General features: G+C 44.3%; 1 protein-coding gene across 9 annotated transcripts in view; it reads right to left on the minus strand.

The window, feature by feature from the left end:
• Window positions 1–1,489: 1,489 nt before the first annotated feature.
• The window catches only part of LOC138153525 (RNA-binding protein 12), a 36,691-nt gene continuing 26,012 nt past the window's right edge, over window positions 1,490–12,168 (minus strand). For 4 of the 9 annotated variants that reach the window (XM_069077700.1, XM_069077692.1, XM_069077699.1 and 1 more), the window contains 15 exons: window positions 5,952–6,080; window positions 5,240–5,419; window positions 4,832–4,906; window positions 4,636–4,707; window positions 4,374–4,454; window positions 4,113–4,202; window positions 3,760–3,846; window positions 3,455–3,541; window positions 3,315–3,374; window positions 3,071–3,204; window positions 2,859–2,913; window positions 2,548–2,599; window positions 2,337–2,470; window positions 1,986–2,222; window positions 1,490–1,890 (listed from right to left, as the gene is read on the minus strand). In XM_069077700.1, coding sequence (XP_068933801.1) covers window positions 1,750–1,890; window positions 1,986–2,222; window positions 2,337–2,470; window positions 2,548–2,599; window positions 2,859–2,913; window positions 3,071–3,204; window positions 3,315–3,374; window positions 3,455–3,541; window positions 3,760–3,846; window positions 4,113–4,202; window positions 4,374–4,454; window positions 4,636–4,707; window positions 4,832–4,906; window positions 5,240–5,419; window positions 5,952–6,080 — 1,614 coding nt within the window. In that variant the 3' untranslated portion in view covers window positions 1,490–1,749. The remainder of the gene's footprint in view (window positions 1,891–1,985; window positions 2,223–2,336; window positions 2,471–2,547; window positions 2,600–2,858; window positions 2,914–3,070; window positions 3,205–3,314; window positions 3,375–3,454; window positions 3,542–3,759; window positions 3,847–4,112; window positions 4,203–4,373; window positions 4,455–4,635; window positions 4,708–4,831; window positions 4,907–5,239; window positions 5,420–5,951; window positions 6,081–12,168) is intronic. The other 5 variants (XM_069077693.1, XM_069077694.1, XM_069077696.1 and 2 more) reach the window with 5 other exon arrangements.

Genomic DNA, 12,168 nt, shown 5'->3' on the forward strand with positions numbered 1-12,168 from the left:
CCAGAGCTGTGCTGGGTATTATTGGGGATAAAGGAGCTATCCCAGGGGTGAGAGAACCTTTGGCCTCGAGGTCACACCCTCTAGCGAAAGAGCTCTTTGAATGGAGAGCTGCACTTAAGAACCCAGAAGGCCACATGTGACCTTGGGGCTGAAGGTTCCCCACCCCAATATCCTGTCTCTAACGCAAAGGAACTTAGAGCTCAGCTGAGATCACAGGATATAGGGCTGGAAAAGACTTTAGAGATCACAAAGGTAATAACAGTGCAGTTGGATCAGGCACATAATTATACTTCATGGCAGTAGGTATTAATGGACAGAGCCAAGGGGGCAAAAAGGAAATAGCCTTTTGTGGACTAAGAGCAAGGCACAGAACAGGCCCATAGATTCAGAGCTAGGTTTTCTATTTCCCTCTCCCTGCTGAGGCAGCAAGGGGAAATAAATAAGCATTAGATTTAAAAATCAAAGGACCTGGGTTCAAATGGTGGGTTGGCTATTCTGCCTGTGTGAGCCTGAGGTAGGGGACTATGCTTGTGACAGCACTCATCAGAGTCTGTTGAATTTAGCACATTTTCAAATACTCATTTTGGCCTATTGAGGAATCTTAGCCAAGAACTCCCCCCTCCCTTCTCCTTCATTGGCTGGGGCCTAATATCAGGTTACTCAGCTGAGGCTAATACAACAGGATCTTCCATATAAGCATGGTATGAAATTTAACAAATAGTTTAAGTAAAATTCATCTTTGGAAAAAACCAATAAAGTGTTCCAGGAAGGTCTCACACCTTGGCTCTGCAGTGAAGCTTGAGTGATGTTTGCCCTTGAAAACTGACCAATCCAAAATGATGCTTCTAGGCTTGGCATATTGGTATAGTGCTGGTATTGTTGCACTGTGGTGTTTTAGGCCCCTAAGAAGTGCTCTTGTGGCTGGAAGGCTGGCTAGTTCACTCCTTGTTTCTGCCTCTTTTGTAATTATCCACCATTGCCTGAGATCCCCCCATGAAAAAGAAGAAAATTTCTAGGCCTGGAACAAGAGAGAGACTAGATTGCACTTTAGCTTGTGATCTGAAGCAAGTCATTTCCCTTTCCTAGGAATGTTTCTCCTTCTGTAAAATGGTATGAACACTTGCATTATCTCACAGGTCTGTTATAGGAAAGATATTCTGTAAACTTTAAACCACCAAAGTGTTATTTGTAGCTATGTCTTATGCCCCTACTAATCTCATCTTGAGGTCAAGGAACACCACTGGATCTCCAAGTTCAAAGGTCCTTGCAGCCAGCTAGTTCAACCAAGAGCTGAATAAGAATCCTCTAACACCCAGCAAATGGTCCTTAATCATCCTTTGTAAAGATAAGCACAGGGCCTTTGCACACACACAGATGGCTCTGCAGTTACAGCTTAGTAATTAGGCCCAAACAGCATTCAACAAATCTCTTACATGATATTGATCTAGAATGATTCATTCCCCTGAGCTACCAAAACAGGTAAACAAACTCAGTTTTGACTGAGCTTTATTAAGCACAGGGGAAGTGTACATAATGAAGAGAGGAATGCGGAAGAAGTATAATGTATACAAATATAAAAAAGATAAAAAATGTGCTGGGGCCAGGTTGGCTTGAGAGTGTCTTGGCATACATATATAACCCATAGAGGCAAGCACAAATGTGCACACCTGAGACAGGTGTTCTGTTTCTCCTCTGACAGGAGAAACAAGAGGCACATAGTCATGTGTAGAGAGTTGATGCTGTGGTCGATTAATTCTTGGGAGTTGGGGCGGGGTCCTTGGCAGGTATCACTGGGGCCTTGTGGGGGGCCAAACCCTTTGCCTTATAATAAGACACAAGCTGCCGGGGCACCTCCGCAAGGACTGCTTGAGCCAGCGCCTCCCGAGGGGCCTGTGGAAGTAAGAAACATCAGGTAGCTGATCTTTCTCCCAACCCAGGGTTGATCTGTCTTCCTTCAAACTCCAAAGCCCATCCTCTTGGCTCACATTCTGAAACTGGCGGAAAGGAACAAACTGGACAACATCTCGGGCAACAGTCTCTCCACTGCGGGCACGCAAAGGACCCCCATCTCCATCCAGCTCCACCATGGCCGTGAAGTCGGCACCCCCAACACCCACAATGATGATAGACATGGGCAGGTGGGAGGCCCAGACCACGGCTTCCTTTGTAGCCTCAATGTCTGACACGGCCCCATCCGTCAGCAGGAGCAACACGAAGTATTGCTGAAGGGTCCGAAACCACAAGTGTCACAAAGAGGGGTCTTATTCCCAAAGCCATCCCATTTCCTCTCTGCTCATTTGCCACAGGACACCCCAAATACCATGGGCCCTTCTCACCAAGGCCGTTCCCTGCTGTGCAGCCTGGGTGGCAAATCGGGCTACATGGTTGATAATGGGGGCGAAATTCGTGGGGCCATAGAGTCGGACCTGGGGCAGGGCCTGGCGATAGGCATCTACAATGCCCTGGATGCCTAGAGAATGGCAAGAAGTAAAGGTGGAACATGGATTTGGGAGGAAGAGAGAAGCTAGAGTAAGGATAAAAATTTACCTGAGCAGTAAGGATTACTGGAATTGAAGTTCAAGGCAAACTCATGAGAAACCTGAGTGTGGAAATAAGAATAACTTTGCATCCCAGTTCTGACATTCCCTAACTATGACCAAGAGCAAAGTTACAAGAAGCAAAGCTTCTTCCTTAGGCTTTGTTTCCTCCTCTTTAAAATGAGGACGTTGGACTAGATCATCTCTATCTAAGGTATCTCTCAGTTAAAAATCCTGCCTTTCCCTGACCCCTCCCTCACCAGAATAGTGATTACTCCCCAACCCTGAGGTCAAAATGTGAGAGATTAGGGAGGAGCGCACCTGCCAATCAGGGGGCACCTGGGCCCCAAATCCAAAAGCCGGGAACAGTTTGTCCCTGTGGGAGGAAGACATAGGAGTCGAGGGGAAGTAATGGAGTCCTTACCCACACTCTCCCCTTTGTCCCCATCCCCAGGGGTTGTGATATGGAAAGGGACATCCAGTAAGGAATCCATAAGAGGTCTGGGGTATGTGATGACTAAGGCCAGACTCACGTGTCATAGTCCTGTACCACACAGCCCACACTCCACAAAGCTGTCAGGTACTCATTGACACCAGAGGGGCTCAGGTAGTGCAGGGAATCTGGAGAGGAAGGATCCCCGTTGGATCCAGTGAAGTCCATACCCACCTGGAAGACAGAGGAAGACATGACTGCATCTGGAGGGAGCCCTAGACACTGAAGCCCTCTCCTCTCCCTTCCCCTCCAATCTGTTTACCATTGTCCCACCAAGTACTCACTGTGAAACTGATCTGGCAGCCACCCATCACATAGTCCAAGAAGGAGAACTCTGCCTCAATCTGGTGACCAAGGAGGAAAGTGGGGTCAAGACTAGGGGCACTGCTTAGGAGGTCTGGGAGGGTAGAAGAAAGAGTCTTACCTGGCAGACCTTAACCCGGATGATCCCCGAGTTTTTATAACTCTTCTTTTTCTGCTGCTTCTCAGGATGAATACAATCAAACTCCACCTGATGGGGAGAAAGGAGATAAGAGGGATTTGCTGTTGGGCAGGGAAAGAAGGTGAGCAAATATGGAAGGATCAGATTGGAGGATTTAATATACTAGAAATCTACTAGGAGAATTCCAATTATGGAGCTCTACCCCCACCCCACCACTACCCAGATCCCACCTTCCCCAGCATGCCCATTCAAGGAATGTGTAGAGTGGGCACAGTCAGGTTACTTACTGGGGTGCCCTGCAGCTGCGTCAGATTAGTCTGGAAGGAGCCAATGAGGTCATGAGAGCCATCACTGTCATAGTCTGAACAGCGCACCTGGATGGGAGATGGAGAGGACACAGGATCGGGAACCATAAGAGAAATGAATCTGTATCCCAGGTCTAACATTTAATAGCTATGACCTTGGGTAATTCACAATGTCACTAAGCCTCATTTACTCATCCATAAAAGGAGAATAATGTTTTATAAACCCTAAGTGCAACAAAAAGTTATCATGGAGACCGACAGACAGCTTGAGCAAAAATCCCCATGAAAAAGTCTCAGGGACTTAGGGCTCAGTTTGGGCACAGGCCCCTCCTAACCTGGATGGGCAGGCTGGAGTCTCCCTCACAGAAACGTTGCAAAGGAACACTGAAGCGGCTCCACGTAGGATTCAGATTGTTCTTAATCACCTAGGGAAGAGGGCATGCAAAAGCTATGGCTCTGAATCTCAGTTCTGTCCACTCCAGCTGCAATCCACAGGAGGACATCCCTTCCCCAAAAATACCAGCTCTCCACCTACAATGGCAGTCCAGGACATGAACTAAAGCACTTAGTTTTCCCTTAATAGGTCCCACACACACCTCAGACCTGTAGACCAGATGCCACTTTCCATCACCCTGTCGGTAAAACTCTAGGAATGGATCAGATTTGCCCAGAAAGTCCTGATGGGACCAAGAAAACACTAATCAGGTCTCTTGATGGCACAAATGGGAAAAAGAATAAACTCAACATGTTTAGGGTTAAAATCTCCCATTCTCTTCCCCAGAACTGGTCAATTTCCTTTCTTAAGGCAAGCTGGGTTAACCACCTCTTCCTTGTTTCTCCAAACCTTTCCCCCCAAACCTTCTTGTCCAGGTTCCTGGCCTCTACTTCCATTGTCACCACTCGAGTGTCCTTCACTTCCTGGGCTGAGATCTGGGTGTGAGGGAAGGCTAAGAGTCAGCCTGGAGCAGTTTCTCTTGTGACCTCAGTTCAGTGATGTGTATGCCACAGGCTAGACCCAGAAGCTCCTATACTCCCCAGCACCATACTTCCTCACCGTGATGGTTCCTTGCCCAGCTGGCTTCCCAGGCTTCAGCATTAGGGGCAGGGTCACCGTCTGACTGGATACAATCTGAGGGTGGTGATGGAGTCAGTCATTCCTAGGGCCTAGAAAATCCCTCAGACTCAGCTCAACTGTAACAGAGGCCTAATCCTTTTAGGAATCTGAGACCGACCCAAGGGACCCCAGAACCCCACCTCCCTAGATTACATGCAAAGACTGGAAGCTAAGACAGAATTCCTGTTCCCCACTCTAGAATTTGCCATGATACAACCGTTCTAGGACCATCTCATACCTGGTCAGCTGTTCCCCCCATGAGTATCTTTCACCTTAAGCAACCTCATCCCCCCTGCACTTCCCTCTCCCCAATACCTATACCATAAGCTCTCAGCTATTTTACTGTACCTGTCCTAGGGTACACTCGGCTCCCCCCAAGAAGTCATCATCTCCCAGCTCAGGAGTCTTGTTGTCAATGTCATAGACACCAAAACGCAACTTCTGGACGGTCTCAAAGTGATAGTCGATAGGTAGTGATCTAGAAAACTCAGGGCTGGAGCAATTCCGGACACGCTCTGTCCGACAGAGCTAGGAGGCACAGCCAAAGGAAGGGGGGGGGGGTCACTAAGACCACCAGGGATCTCCTAAGGAGGAGCTTGCTGGGGATGTAGTTAGGGCCCCACTTCAGGAAGGACAAAACCCCCCTCACTTCTCTCCTATCTTTGTTCCTTAAGGGATCCCATGTCCTAATAACAGGACCTTCTCAAGGGCCCATGAGCCCTGCCCTGGTATGGACAACCCACTTTTTCCTTCCTCCCTCACTTTTCCAGAACTTCCATGTCGTTTAATGACACTTGTTTCCTCAACTCTGCTCACCTTCTCAGGCACCTTGGGCCCCATCTATGTAGATCAATGAGGCTACTCGAGAGTAGGACTGGTTGGCCTCTCTAGTTCTCATCAGAGAACCATGTATAGGGGATAGCTCTCCTGCCCCCATTCCTGGGGCAACTGGCCACAAACCAATAGGTACAGGTATTTAACCCCTCAGTCCCTTCCACCCCAACTTACTCCAAGGTCTAGTTCCCTTTTCCCTCTTCTTATGTACCCCAAGTTTCCTCACCTCAGCCCAGTTGCCCCCACCCACATCCTGCAGCAGGACACAGAGTGGGTCGGACTTGGAGCCAACGTCCTTATCGATGAGGTGGTCACAGGAGATGGACAGCTGTACCGAGGTCACACAGTGGGCCATCTGGGGATATGGGGCCAGGGATCAAGGGTCAGATAACCTGAGTCAATAATACCTATAGTAATCTCTTTCACTCCCTTTCCCAAGTTGGATGATTCAAGACATCCTTCCCCACCTCCTACCCTGAGGTATGACAATGGGGACAAGGAAACAGCTTTCTCCCAGGACTGGGGAATGGGGTAAGAGGAACATGTAGGGCTTATTCTCTATGACCCAAAAACCATCTGATAGGAAAGAATAGGAAAACTGAACCCCCAGGTCTCCCACAATGACTCTGATATACTGAGCCACAGTCTCAACCAGGGCCCCAACATTCTGAACTTCCCTAACATGGGTCCAAATCATCAAACCACTTCCCCTAACATGGCGCCCAACCACTGAACCACTGCCCCAACCATTGAACCACTGCCCCAACCTAGGCCCTAACCATTGAACCACTGCCCCAACGTGGGCTCTAACCACTGAACCACTGCTGCCCCAAACATTGAACCATTGTCCCAATATGGGCCCCAAACAATACACCACTGCCCCAATCTGAGCCCCAACCAATGACCCACTGTCCCAACCTGGACCCCAAACATCAAAAGCACTTCCTCACTTCAACCTGGGCTCTGACCACTGAGCCAGTGCCCTGACTACTGAGCCAGTGCCCCAACCACTGAACTCAGAGTGGTTTCTGACTAACTGGCCAAAAGCTGCAAAAAGTCACATTATGGATCTGCTCCTAGACCTGCAATCAGCCAGATACAAGTTTTTACAAAGAAATATGTCACCGATTTAAAGTTTCACCCGACAATCCTCCTTCAACTGTCTTCATTACTTATAAGTAAGACTTTACCACATCCCTATCTCAGGCTATGCCTTTCCCCAACAACATCTAGTATGTTTCCATTTCCTTTTTTTTTTTGGAGGAGGGAAGGCAGGGCAACTGGGGTTAAGTGACTTGCCCAAGGTCACATGGCTAGTAAGTGTTAAGTGTCTGAGATCAAATTTGAACTCAGGTCCTCCTGACTCTAGGACTGGTGCTCTATTCACTGTGCCACCTAGCCTCCCCAGTATGTTTCCATTTGAATACTTAAAATAAACAAGGTCAAAGCCAAGAGAGTTTCTCATCCAGTGTTCCATGGCCTAAGTACCCAAACACTGAGGTTTTTCCTGACCTCCAAAGTACTTGGTATTTGTTTTTAAGAATTCTATCCCAACAACTCATTTCCAATGTATTACTCAGTCGCAGAGTTACTGGAAATTACTCAAATCCTCTTTCATTAAAAAAAAAAAAAAAGACCAAACTATCCCTATTTATTAAGTGGGACTGTGTGCTAAGGAAGACACAAAACTTAAATAAAATAAAATCTTTACTTGCGTGTTGCTCAAGAGACACAATACAGATAACTATAATATACACCATCATGTAAGTACTATAGAAAAGTATCAAATGTTGTTAGGTCACCATCAATGGAAAATCAGTGAAGGCTTCCTGAAAGACAGTGGCATTTAAGTTGGGGGTTAGAGGAGGGTATGAATTCAACAGAGGGGAAGAAAAAAGGAATTCAAAAGAAAGACAGAAGATGTTCCAGGCAAAGAAAGCAAGGCACAGAAATAGGTTGAGTGCACTGTTTGACATACAAAGAATAATCCAATTTGCCTCAAGCATGCTGTGTGTAGAGAGCAGAAGAGTCTCACTTTTACTGAGATAGCAATAACAAAGGACATTTTCCTGCCAAGATGGCTGCCCAAACAGGATACAGGATACCTAGAGCTCTTGCACACCAACTCTGGCGAAACCCTCAATTTTGAACCAGAATGAATAATTATCAAGACATTCAAAGGAATTAAATGACATCTTCTACCCCAGAACTGTACAAAAAGTCAGCCAGAAGCCCTTAGACAATAAGGGGTCCCTCAAGTAAAGTAAGTGCTAAGGATGAGACATAGTGCAGGAGGTTCTGTTTCTGAGTCAGCAAGAGTGGAACACTCCTGGGGCAGCCAGGTGGCCCACTGAGTAAGAGCGCGGGCCCTGGCGTCATCGGGAGACCCGGGATCGGTTCCGACCTCAGATACTTGGCACCCACCCACACAAAATAACTGGCCGTGTAACCTTGAGCAAGTTACTTAACCCTGATTGCTTTAAAAAAAAAAAAAGAGTAGAGAAAGCACCAGGGGTGGTTAGAATGTGCTAGGGAAGAAAACATTTTGGAACTATGCTCAAAGATCTATAAAACTATGCATACCTTTTAACTCAGAAATACCATTACTAGGTATATACTCCAAGGAGATTTAAAAAAAGCCCAACATTATATACAAAAATATTTATAGCAGCTCTTTTTGTGGTGGCAAAGAATTGGAAACTGAAGAGATGCTAATCAATTAGGGAACGGTTGAACAAGTTATTGTGCTATAAGTAAGATGGAATGCTATTGTGCTATAAGAAATGAAGAGGATGGCTTCAGAAAAACTTGAGAAGACTTGTGTAAACTGAGGCAAAGCGAAGTGAGCAGAACTAAGAGAATAATCTACAAAGTAACAGCAATACTGTAAAGATAATTAATTGTGAAACACCTAGAAACTCTGATCAATACAATAATCCACCACAACTCCAAAGGACTCATGATGAAAATGCTATCTGCAACTTTGAGGCAACCAGGTGGCACAGTGAATAGACACCAGCCCTGGAGTCAGGAGGACCTGAGTTCAAATCTGGCCTCAGACACTTGACACACTTACTAGCTATGTGACTTTGGCCAAGTCACTTAAACCCAATTGCCCTCTAAAAAGCAAAAAAAAAAAAAAAATGCTATCCACACCTCCAGATGGAGAATGGACTCTGAATGCAGAACGCACATTTTTAAATTTGTCTTACTTTTTCTCCCAGAACATTGCTAATGCAACAATATTTTGCATGACTTCACATGTATAATGAGGGGGAGGAGGTAAAGGGAAGATATGTAACTGAAAATAAAAGTAAAAATTTTTTAAAGGATTAAGGAAGGACTTCAGAAGTACTAGAAAGTAGCAGCCAGTAGAGTGCCACAGATAGTCCAGGCCCCAAGAGCCTTAAGGTCCCTAGCACTGTCCTGAGATACCAAAGAGGGAAGACTCTGAAGATCTTATAACTCTTAATCTCAAAGATCCAGGGAGATGGAGGTAAGAGGGGAAAAATAAAGACAAAACCCAGGGGGTTCAAGGCAAACCTAAGTAGGGACAAATACCTCACTCACAAGCCCAGAAGGGGACAAAGCCTAGCCTTGACACAAAGCGCTAATTCAGGAACTAAGGCTGGAAAGATAAGTAAAGATAAAGTAAAAAAAACATCAATGAGAAACAAAAATAATTGCAAATTTAACTCCCTAACAACTACAAGCAGAGACCCAAGAGAAACAACAGGTTTCCTACGAGTACTATATATTAATACCTAGACAAAATGAATCAGGACATTAAAAAATGAGATAAAAGCTCAGTGGAAGAGTTGGAAGGCAAATAAGTAGCTTTAGAAGAGAAAGTGGTAACTCTTTACCCAAGAAGCGGAATCCTTGAAAACTAGAAGAGATCAAACAGAAATCTGGACTTCATGAGATAGCAAGAAATGTTAGACCAAATGAAAAAAATCTAAAAAAAAAAAAAGTCACTTGGAAAACAGGTCAAAGAGAGAGAATTTAATAATCCCCCAAAACTATGATTATAATAAAAAATAAAGCCTGGACACTAAATTTCAAGAAATCAAACAAAAACAAGAAAAATACTAGAAACAGAGGCTGAAGTAAAAATAGAAAGAATTTACCAGATTTCCTGAAACTCCAAAAGGAAAAGTCCCCAGGAATGTCATAGCTCAAATCCAGAGCTTCTGGGTCAAAGAAAGAATACTGCCAACAGCCAGAAAGAATTGGAATACTAAGATACCATGCTCAGGATCACACAAGAACTGGTAGCTTCTGTTATGAATGAAAGATCATGGAATACAATATTATAAAATACATGGCTTACAACTAAGAATAACACCCTACAGAACAATATAATCCCACAGGAAAAAAAGGACAATGATGGAATCAAGCATTTTTTATGAAAAGACTAGAGCTTAATAGGTACTTTGAAATAAAAATGTAAGAGTCCAAGGCAACCTGGAAAGGTGGATTTCTTTGAGTAGTTGGAAGAAGTTGTATGATGACATAGTGCTATCATCTACTAGAAGAAACAAGTGTCTCAGGGCAGCCAGGTAGCACAGTGAGTAAGAGCACCGGCTCCAGTGTTGAGAAGACCTGGAGATCGAATCCCGGGCTCAGACACTTAGCACCCACCCAGAAACACCTGGCCGTGTAACCTTGAGCAAGTTACTTAACCCCAATTGCTTTCTCATTAAATCCTTAATATCTTCAAAGAGTATTGACTTAAATTAAAAACCAAAAGTCCTAGGAGTAGATTGATTCTGTTTTGAGGGTACTGAAAGGGGAAAGAGAGGCATAAATTAGTAAAGAGAGGAGGAAGAAGTGGGTATAAATTGTTTTCTCATAAATGTGGTGCATAAAAGATATAGAAACAGAAAGGATAGGGGAGTGAATGATGCATGTTTTTAAACCAAACTAAAGGGGAGGGAACAGTCACAAACAACAAAAACTTCCTTATCCTGAAGGGGAGATTATAAAGAGAAGTGCAGGGACAGAGAGTCCAAGCAATTAGAGCATGGCTTAACAAAAATAATATATGAATGGATCATGAGAAATAACCAAAATTATTTCAGAGTCCCAGGAACTATGAATTAATAGAGTGAAATAAAAAGAATTAGGAAAGCAATTTTTATACAAGAACAATACTGCAAAGAAAAAGACTGAGAGGCTCAAGGATTCTGATCAATGTAATGACCAGCTGGCCTTCAGAAGATCCGTGATGAAACAATGTGACCCACATCTTAACAGAGGCGGTTAACAGGAGGTGCAGAAACACATATTTTTATACACACATGATTATGCTTACCTGTTATCAGGCTTTTCCCCCCTCCTGTTTCTCTTGGTTAATGGAGGAGAGGAGGCATTGCAATAATGATGCCAAAGAAAAAAAGGCCATTCAAACATTTTTTTAAAAATCCACAGAAGATGCAGCGGCTAGGTGGCGCAGTGAGTAAAGTGCTGGCCCTGGAGTCAGGAGGACCTCAGTTCGGTTCTGGCCACAGACACTTAACACCCACACAAAAAAACTAGCCGTGTAACCTTGGGCAAGTTACTTAACCCCAATTGCCCTCCAAAAGGTAAGAAAAAAAAAATCCACAGAAGAGTTCAGAAGGCAGCACAAACAAGAGAATTGTGAAAGTAGAGTGTGGGGGTGGCTAGGCAGCGCAGTGAATAGAACACTGGCCCTGGAGTCAGGAGGACCTGAGTTCAAATTTGACCTCAGACACTTAACAACAAAAAACTAGCCGTGTGACCTTGGGTAAGTCACTTAACCCCAATTGCTCTCCAAAAAGCAAAAACAAATAAAATTAGCTACATAAAAATGTGATTTTTTTTGTTTTAAATGGAGTGTGGAATTGTAGGTTTTTTTTTTTTAAAGCAAGAGCTGTGAAAGAGATTCCTGGTTTCGTATAGAATCTTCTTTTTGTGTTCTGCTATGTGTATGGAAATGCTCTGGGGAGGTGGGGATGTATGTGTCAAGTCCAGAATAAAAAACTGTTTTTAAAAAGAAAATTTTTAAAAAGCAAAAAAGTCAACAAAGATTTCTGAGTAGAAGAATAGGCCTAGTTATATGCATAAGAGATTATTTTGGCAGTAGTATGAAAAATGAATTGGAAGGAAGGCAGAAGTGGAAAACTCTATCAAGAACTTCTTGCAACAGTCTAGAACAGATGGTAATACAGGCCTATCCTGAAGTGGTGGCATGGAAATAAAAAGATGACAGGAAAGATTATTAACTCTTTTCCCACCCCCAACTCTCCCCACAAAACCAAACTAAACTGACAGAATGGGAAGAATCAAAAGATAACTCAAGTAAGACAGGTGGTGTAAAAGCCCAAGTATAGATAAGAAGTTAATTAATTCTCCTATAGTCATGTTGAATTTGAGGTTCTGGAGAGACTTCAACATAGAGACATACTGAAGAGTGTTTA

Source organism: Petaurus breviceps, unplaced genomic scaffold, assembly GCF_028583685.1.
Source record: "Petaurus breviceps papuanus isolate PSGF00001 unplaced genomic scaffold, PetGlider_PUasm1.0 90994, whole genome shotgun sequence".
Classification (NCBI taxonomy): Eukaryota; Metazoa; Chordata; class Mammalia; order Diprotodontia; family Petauridae; genus Petaurus; species Petaurus breviceps.